Source organism: Trichoplusia ni, chromosome 14 (assembly GCF_003590095.1).
Source record: "Trichoplusia ni isolate ovarian cell line Hi5 chromosome 14, tn1, whole genome shotgun sequence".
Lineage (NCBI taxonomy): Eukaryota > Metazoa > Arthropoda > Insecta > Lepidoptera > Noctuidae > Trichoplusia > Trichoplusia ni.
The window spans coordinates 10175194-10185540 of record NC_039491.1 but is presented as its reverse complement, the minus strand read 5'-3'; the positions used below and the strand labels follow the sequence as shown (position 1 = coordinate 10185540).

The window sequence follows — 10347 nt, the reverse complement described above, 5'->3', positions numbered from 1 at the left end:
TTAGTTTTTATCATATTCAGCAAGCTGGCTTTGATTGTTTCTGCTGTGCAAGGGTCCAGGCTTTTTACGCCATAACACGTCAGTATCGTTAATGAGGGACCGGCTTATAATAATTTTGATAATTAGATAAAATATATAATGATCACGACTATTCAATATGTAGAGTATGCATGTCATTATAACCAATTGTGTTCCATCAAACGCCATCTAGTTTAAACTGAATAAACCATAAATGAAAAGTATTTCAAGTGTACTAACAATCTATTAACTATCAGTCAGCATTGACCTTACATTGATAAGAGTCCAAATATTCTAAGAATCGCGTACTATCAAGGGTTTCGTGATAACCTTTACCTACTGTAAAGCACGTTCTATACAATTTTGATACGAAGATTTACCACCACGTCTTAAAGAAAGACAAGGCCCCGATTCTGCTATTTTCAATTGGATTAAATTTGAAATTATTCCTATTCTCTTAAGCATTTTTCAATACAATAATTGGAAGTTCATTGTATTGACCTTGAGAGTACCGTCCCGTACTGAATTTCCAATTATTTTGCATAAAAAATACAAAAAAAATCATTTTAAGCCACTTTTCATTCATTCATAGGCCATTGTAAATAGTAGAATTGGGGCCCAGTTGCAGTTGCACAAGCGAGAGAGCACGCTTCACAGCTAAGAGCCATGTCTCAAAAAATCCGAGTCCGATTGGAGAACAGGCGAGCGAGAAAAAGAGAAAAAGATCATATTCATAGTTCTCAAGGGTGAGAGTCAGTAGTATTAAGATTGTAGAAATGTCACGTGGATACAGGGGCTGTCCTATGGAACTCGTATATCTAACGAAAGAAGAGAGTAGAGAAAACTTCACACAATGTTAACTGGTAAGAAACACCAGTAGTATCAGCTGTTAACTTTTCAAAATACTACCAACTACATGGAGCTAAACCTCAACTGGAGGGATGTAATCTCATCGCAAAACATTATGTAACCAAAGCTGAGGCAATACAAGATAAACTCAACGCGAATCCGTCTTAAAGAAACTGAAATACTATGAATTCAACTATCCATGTGAACAGGACTTAAGTTTAATCAAGCAAAACCCTAGCCATGAGAATTTAAACTCTATCTTTAGAGAACAAGGTTGGTTATCACTTGTAGAAGTACCATGTAGTATGATATGAAATTTCGGCGCACAAGTTATTAAAGTTTGGTTCTCATGTCTCATTTCTCCAAGTTTGTGCGCGCTCAGCGGAGTCCGTTGCATGCTAACTCGCCATTATCTTCCGAATACGATATCACATAAGTTATTGGTAGATTACTTTAGTTTTAGATTATTTAAGAGTTTGTTTAATATATTATATTGCGAGGTCGTCACTGCTAAGGCCATATAATGAATGAGGAAAAAACATTGAAAGCTAAGTTTGCCTTAGAAGAGTCCGTAGAAAGAGGACAAAGAAAAATGGCCACACATTAAAATTATAACCTTATAATAAAAAAAAAACGTTGCTTAACCACGATCTTTTTATTTTTGTTATTTTTAGTAGTTGCAACAAAAATATCAAAAACACATATTAACTCAAATTTCGATTTGAAAAACACTTGAAAAGTAGTGACAAGTTTTATAATTATATTTAAATTGTTGTAAGTTGTGTCATTCTGTCAAAAATCCTTTTCCTCTAAAATAATTTTCCTTTTTATAATTTGCTTTATTTTGAGCAATGTACAATAATAATACGTGTATCATATGTAGTATATTATCGTGTATATAAACAACTTTATTCCGTGACGGAATCTGAGTTATCACTTTGACATTTACAATGAGAAATACAGTCGTTAAGAATGGCCATTAAATCGCACAAATGTTGTACATGCGAAAGTACGTGTGGGTTTGTTAAATCATCACGTTTAAACGTCTGGATCATTCTGGACGATGTTGATGACCTTTTTTACGGAGGTAGCTTAAATTTTGAGTTAGAAAAATAATGTTTTTGCAGCTATAACCGACACCCGAATAAGTGAACTTTTTCATTTTGATATTTTTATAATAAATCATTGATTTTGCTTGAAATAAAACTCTTTCAGATTTTTTTCCTTTATCTTATTTTAATTTAGACTTATGCCTATTGGTATTTTTTTTTATTAGTTATTATGGTTCAATTATACTTCGCCATATCTCAGGCCCTGGCAGAGATTATAGATAGGTGCATCTGCTTTTAAATATTGAACTAAAAACTTCTTTTATTTTGCGATGTTTTAACTAAGGTGTCGTTTACATCTCAAAGGGTACATCAAAATGGATGAAATCATGATAACTAGTATAGTAGTGTTGTTTTTTCGTTACATCATTTTTATTTTCGTTGTTCATTCTTGTAATCTGTATGTCACATACTCCCCTCGTCTGCTAACGATAATCACAGCTAGAGAATTACAAACCGCGATACCGTGTAGTTACAATGTCTTACTGTATTTTACTAATTAGTAAGTTTATTACTGTTTATTTCTTAGATACCACGTAAAGTGTTAAATTTGAAATTTAGAGTGATATGACAGTGGTGTTGGCGACATTCTATTGTTTTTCGGATATAATTTGTTAATCGAATATGTGACTGGAGTGATACATTATGATTGCATGTCTTTGTCAAAAGTGAACGCCATTTAATAATAACATATGTATACTAATGTGTTATTATAATACGTTTTGTGAGGCAAATACATTATTATTTATTTAGAGAAAGGTTTATTCAATCGTTGTTAAATAAATGTACAAATACTGGTCAAGATTTAGTTTAAAGTAAATACCAATACAATTAACAAAACATAAAAACAAACGGTTATAGCTAATGCATGATACATAGACAAACATCCGGAACTTAGTTTAGCTTCATTAAAAAATGCGTTAAAGTATGACTTATTTTAAGTAATTACAACTATTTCTTAATCAAGGGGGATTGGCATCATCATTATCATTATCATCATCAACTTCTTTCAGTCCAGTGCTGGACATGATAGGCTTCTCCTACAGCACTCCAATAACTATAATCTTCAGCTCCTCCAATCGCTGCCCTAATTGGCATGCCATCTGTCAAAACAACTGGAATAAGTATTTAATATGTAAAGTTTTCGTATCACAAAATTAAATGCGTATTTAAGAAATTACTTCAGTGTGTGAATATGTGTGTTGTCACCGATACCCTACTTTATTTTACTAACAATAACATTTCAACAGAAAATGAAAATTACTATATTTTGCAACGACAATTGTTTTCAATACCTTTGTGAATTTCAATAAGCTTCAAACAATGATATTAATATTTTATATCTCTGTAGACAGTGGGTGCCTGTATTGTACACCTTTATATACACAGTATACAGTACAGGCATTGATCTGTGGAAGCGAGATAGCGCTATGCACAATGTAGAGCGCCGTCTTGCTCCCACAACGCCAACACTACTTCTTTGAGAGGCTATAGTCAGTGCTACTTTGCCGCCCGAATATTTAATTTAGCCTGAAATCAAAAGTTATGAAATTCTGATCATTAGACCCTTATAAATTGTTTATTTGGTTACTCTTCTCCTGTTTTCTTGCCTGCGACATAATGGCAGAGTTATGTATTTTATAGGTTTAACGCTGTAATATGATTAGTCCTGGTTAGACCTACCAGATCCTAGTATACCTATGTATGGAAATATAGGTATACTAGGATGTGGTAGGTGTAACCATTCATCATTGCAGTTTGATTTTGCAGCAACTATTTATATATATTTTAATTATTTTAGTATGCATTTATAGTTACACACAAGACTCTATACACGCCAATATTTTTAATTTACTCATACTTTAAACACTTAACATATTGGCATTCTTAATCTGAGCAAGATGGCCGGCACGAGCTGCACAAGCAGCCGAAGATAGATATCGATGGCGTGTAATTAGGGAGGTCTATGACTCCCAGTGGATTTGAATATGGGCTGATAATGATGATGATGATGATACCTATTAGTGTAGGAGTAATCGGAATACAGACAAAGACCTCCCAACAAATACATTTAACACAGCTACTCAAGTAACCTTACATTTGCAATTTCGTATTCCAGTGTTATCCCTCCTGGGTCTATCGCACGGCGGGTCCTGTCCCCCAACCCTGCCTGTAGACCAGTGCGATGCAGCTTGCGGGCCCAACACGGAATGCCCGGAGAAACAGCTGTGCTGCCCCACCGCGTGCGGCGGCGCCATGTGCGTTGATGCTATGACGGACCGGCATTTCGTTGATCTGGGTAAGTATTTAGCAATGATAGATAGGTAGATATTTTTTTGCTCAACCCATGAATAGAGGATTTCACGATGGGCGGTCAGAGCGAAAAGAGTGATCTTTAACAACCTTCGGTACTTTTTGTACAATTTGAAGAAGTCACATTTTTGCCAAATTTTTAACACTATTAGAAGACGAACTATGATTACGTGTTTGTTAATGTTCGAGCCCTGTTTGAAGGTCCATCAAAAGGAACCACGAAAAAATAGATTTTTTTTAAATTAATCTACCTTCAAACTTAAATACATGATTGAAATCATTCTAAACAATCAAACATGTTTTACTGTCTCGGGTCTTCTACGCTTGTATAAATGATTCAAAACGAAGGAGGTTACCGAGTATTCAGTGTCCTCTCATAGCTTCCCCAAAATCCGTCAATCTATTTTGGTCCTTATTACTTATTCAGTAAGATGCGCTTGGGTCAGCATCAGTGATCCCGTCATGAGAGGAAGTGTGTATGAATGACACATAAGCACTCAGAACTTTGGTCGTTGACTAGACTCTTATTTATTATACTCTCCTATTACGAGAGAAGTTTCCATCAACAATTTGTATTGATACGGTTGAATTAACTTGAGGTTGTTGTTTTGTTGTTGTTTTCTAAAACTTCATTGAAACAGCCTTCTAATACTCCTGCTCTTTAGTATTTCATAGAAATTTTCAGTCAGACCTGAAGTTTACAGGAAAATTCATACTTTATATTTTAGAGAGTCCTTGCGAACGTGCTTTTGTCTACTAAAACCATCATTTACTGTATTTGTCTCATTTTTTTAAACAGGTTAGTTCGGTAAAACAGTCAAAGCCAGTTCAAATTCACAGTCAAATACTTTTTTTGAAATTCGACACTTGTTTTGTTTCCAGTAAAGCCCGGTTTATGTCCAGAGTATCCCCGTGGGCCGTGGATCTGCACCCACACGTGTACGAGTGACTCGGACTGCCCCCGCACCCTAAAGTGTTGCCCCAACCGCTGCGGGGCGCAGGCCTGTCAGAAACCAGACCTCGTACTCCCGGCTACAGGGAACGCTTAACTACATTAAATTATGACACCATATCAGGATTATACTTATTGAGATTACTTTCTTTTTGTTGTTTTGGATTCAGCTTTTATTTTTTAGTATCTTTTGTATGCTTAAGTAAAACTATTAAGCCAGGATTTATAATAGCCTTTATAGCTTATTTGTTTTTTTAAAACTACAACTACAACAGCTTTGACTTAATAGGACTAAGTATGGTATGCAATAATGTTATCCCAAAGCTGGGAAAAAAATAATTTCATAAAATACTAGTTGTTGCCCGCGACTTCATCCCCGTGGGTAGAAGATAAAAGTTATGATTTATACCTGCCCTGTATTTTCACATTTTTCACTGTATCTTCGCTCCTATTAGTCACAGCGTGATGGTTTATAGCCTAAAGCCTTCCTCAATGAATGGTCTATTCAACATAAAAATATTTTTTCAATCTGGACCAGTAGTTCTTGAGATAAGCGCGTTCAAACAAACAAACAAACTCTTCAGCTTTATATATTAGTATAGATATAGATTACTCGAAACCCCTTGAACCAGCTCTCTAAATCATGTTAATATTTTGTTGACTTTAATAATAGCCTGATATAATAGTTAAAAGCTTACTCTGGAGTAGTTTACATTAAGATCTGTTTCAGCATTACTACTTGATCCAATATTAATATTCTCGTTAAGCTCTTCAACTGAGGTAACTGCACTTATTATAGTTTACCCAAATAGTTAAGTCATTATGTAGGCTATGTGGAGAGAGAGCTATGGATCCCAGGTATTTTATATATGTAGTAAAACTGTTAAAACATAAATGCTTCTTAATTAAAAAAATCAAAAATAATTTATTAGAAATAGGCTACTAATTATAACTTATTTAAACATGAAACTTACACTAAAAACAAAAGGTTTTTACGTCTTAACTAATATAATTCTATTGTCTTTTTATATACCTTAAGAATAGTAACGTTTTTCATGTGTGGAAACATGTTGTTTGGTATACCAGTAAGGTATTAACTTCAAAATGTAACATAAATCTTGTAAAGGCACAATTTCCCTTCTCGTTATAACAAGGACACATCTACAGTAACTGAATTATCCCTTAATCGTTGCGCCCGTAGCAACGTTCGTAGCAACTCGTAGCTACGTACAACCTACGACCGTAGCTAATCTTCACAATAATTCTAATCGTGTACTCCTCATTTTCAATGTTGTTTGAATATCTTTTTGGGAAATATGGCAAGTATTTAATTAACCAGTTGTAATTTTAATTTGACTTATACATCTTAACACATTTACAAACAAAATTTACGTGTTCTTAATTCAAATAAACACTTTTACTTCGTTGTGCATTAAGAATTACAAAGGACAAAATATTTAAATCCAATAGTGTCAGAAAAGCGCCCTCTACCAATAAAACAGCATCATAACAAAATCAACGAGAATTTAATATCAGAAATACAGGCTAAATAAACGTTCGCGATCGCAAGCAGTAATAAACACATTCACACATTTATTTTTTAGGGTTCTGTCTACCCAAATAGTAAAAACGAAACCTTATATCTGGGGCTCCGGTATTTCTACGCCTGTTTATCACCAAGCTATATGACATGAATCTCAATAGCTAGACAGCTAAAATCACAGATGATCAGTTCCCACTACCACTATACAAACAAATACTAAAAATAATTTGAGTTTAAACAGTGGGCATACAGCAACATTTATTGTAGGGTGGCAAATGAATTTGCTTGTAGGTACCTACAAACTTATATGTCACCCAAAATATTCGTTGTGAAGAACCTCTAAATGTTGCGAATACGACTCGCACCTGACCTGTTTTTTTTCATCATGTAAGCAAAAGCAAAATTGGGTGTCGACTGATTGAATTATGTGACTGGCGTACTCCATTAATTCAGTAACGTGTGCCGAATTCACTGAAGCTTTGGATATATGATATATATTATATATTCTCCATATATTATAAGAAGTGTGTGTTAAATCTTGGGGGAATAAATATTCAGACACAATAATGTTTAGACGTTGGGGAAAAAAACAAATTATAATTCAAAGGTTTTTTGATGTTTTGTGTTTACCCTATGGCGGTGGTAATTTTTTTGCATGTGGTAAGAATGTTTTGTTAACATACATTTGTATTACTACCTGTAAATGTCGTGGTAGACTAGCCGTTTAATGCACTAGTTTCAGGGTCCATCCCAATGTGACCTTTTATAAGGTACTACCAGTACCTTAGAAAAGGTGTAATTTCTTAATTATATTAAGATACCACTGACATAAAACCAAGAAAAAAAGCTAAAAGAAAAAAAAAGCAGCTGGAAGATGGCAATAGGAGTTTCGCAAAAAACTATCGACTCGTTTGAAATGTCTTTTCGAGTAATGTTGAGTCCAAAACAAAAAAGCAACCTAAAGAGTTTTTTTCCAAATTGCGCAGAATGAGTCAATTACAACATTGACTTATTTTGATTTACCATTGGTAAGCCATATTGATTGCGTTTCCCTCACTTCTTTATTTGAGTAAATAAATTGATGTATCGACTATTTCCATTAACAGAAATGTATTCGACTTGGAACACCTGTGCTTACCGATGGCTTTTAAAACAGATCTGTTACTATTGAAGACGAGAGATGGTTCTACAACGCGTAGAGCGCCGTCTCGCTTCCACAATCGTGACAGGACTGGCCCTGTTTCAAGACATCCAGGGAATGGGAAACATTTTAATGCAGTCCCACCTTTCTTCTTTCATTGGTGAACGAACGGAAAAAGGTTGGACTAAAATTTGTTTTATCTGATTAATGAGAGCAATAAGTAAGCAATATCTTATGTCGTTTTATTTTGTCTATTTGGTATTTGTGACTAATTTAAGAATGTGATATCTGCATTTTGCTTTCGAAGATTTTTTTTATTGCCTAGTCCTAGGACGAAATTTTTTGAATACTTTTACCAAGTGAAACTCAGCTTAAATAACTGTGAATACAAAAAAAAAACAATATTGTCTAGATTCGGATTAGGATAGGGCTGGAGCACAATGAAATTAGGCAAAAAAATGAATAAAATATTGGCTTCCTATTCAGTTGTCAGTTGCAAAACTTGCAAATAGTTGAAAAAATAGCATCTTACGTCATAGAATGGACGACGTCTGACTTGAAAAGTACAGAATATTCTTCCAAGTCGAGTATAAATTTGATTGGCTCGCCAATTTGTGATGCAGCACTTTGGGCAAGCTTGTTTACTCGTTCCTAAGACTTCTGTAGAGAAACAGATCAGGTTCGTTGGATGCAAATGTGAAACCGTCTACAGGGACATAAGTACATACATGAACATTCCCTCCTTACTTATGGATCTGTAGACTGTTTTGGGACTGTTTGCATATAGATCGTAAATATTTGTTTGACCTGTCCTTGAAGTTTAAGGTTTCAATGCAAAGTAGGGTAATTTATGTCGTTTTAATATTTTTAAAATTCAAAAAGAAGACCTTCAACCTCTAAAATGATCCCTAAACATGTTTATCTTCCGAATAAAAATATTTCTGCAAAACTTGATCGAATTTCAAGCTTAACGCGAAATACCGAACATAAGACGGTGTGAAAAAATCAAGAGTCAATTTATCATCCACCCTCAATTACTCCGACCTTCATAGTGTAGGGTGTTAAGATGAGAAAATTAATGTTTTGTAACGACAAATTTATTGTTCGCAAATGATATACGGGGACCAGATAAACTGTGTAGTTATTAGAGGATACCTGTTGAGAGGGTTTATGAGGAAGTCGGTAGGGAAACAAAAAGTTTCTGTGTTTGGATTTTAAGGCCACGAGATAAAGCAAAGCAAGCACCACACTTGTTTTTAATAAATAAATCCGGACAACATCACATACATTGTTCTAAACCCAAAGTAAGTTGCTAAAGCACTTGTGTTATGGAATTCAAATACAACGAACGTACCACAAACACCCAGACCTGGGAAAATGTAGAAATGTGAATTTTTACATTGACCCGACCGGGGATCGAATCCGGGACCTCAGAGCTTGAAACCGGTGCGTACGCCACTCGACCACGGAGGTCGTCAGAGTGTTTGCTTGACGATAGCTTTGTTTGGTTTGGCACTGAACGACTGAACCCTGGAACCCACCTCGAATCATTGAAACGCATCGGGTAAAATGGTAGCGTTGCAAACAACAAAGCCTAGCTTGATGGTTTTAAACTTATCTGGAATTATGTGCAAGCCGTAACAATCTTTCCATGTGTGATGCGACCATACATCGTTCAAGGATTTTCATTAGATTACATACCACAAAAATCAACTTATTTCTTAATTGCATAATATTATATAGTTAGTCAATTATTAAGAAAGAACACAGCTCATTATAGACTCTCCTCAACTGCTCAAACAAAAATAATTAAGGGGCGTAACATTATTAGAACTTCATAATTTTCCAATGAATACTCCAAATAATTCAATTGAAGGGGAGGAGCCTACAAAACAAACTAAATCACCCGTAAGTCTCGGTCGTCAGCATTCTTAATCAATTCTTAATTGGTAGTTTGCTGTTCGATGTCAATATAGCCTAGATATAACAGTATGACAACCTTGTATTATGAGGTTTTCACTAGCAAATAATGTTTTAACCACCACTACCATACCTTTATCTATAACTATTTAATGATGTGATAAAATAACAAAGAAATATCCAATATTTTTTGGAAACCTTTGTTTTTTCTGTCTGTTAAATACACAATTTCTGTAAAAGAAATTTTCTGTATACAAGAGTAGAATTATATATATGTACTCACATAGTAAACAAAATACATTTATGTAATCTTTCCATTTCTATTCGTTTTATTTTTTATTTGTAATGTATAATTAAAAATAAAGTTTTTTTTGAAAATTTTGCAATAAGAAAGCAAGCGAGCAATAAGACTCTTTTTTCCACAGTATTCTTAAAAGTGAACAACATGACGTTCCCATTCGTAGGAGTTCTACAGAGAGTTTATTTTATGGATTTCTCATAC

General features: G+C 34.4%; 1 protein-coding gene across 1 annotated transcript; it reads left to right on the top strand.

The window, feature by feature from the left end:
• Window positions 1-2118: 2118 nt before the first annotated feature.
• On the top strand, window positions 2119-5389 carry LOC113500563 (waprin-Phi1-like). The gene is made up of 3 exons (XM_026881406.1): window positions 2119-2478; window positions 4096-4275; window positions 5172-5389. Exons 1-3 carry the CDS (start codon window positions 2454-2456, stop codon window positions 5336-5338), a joined length of 372 nt encoding a protein of 123 aa, XP_026737207.1. The 5' UTR covers window positions 2119-2453; the 3' UTR covers window positions 5339-5389.
• Window positions 5390-10347: the final 4958 nt, after the last annotated feature.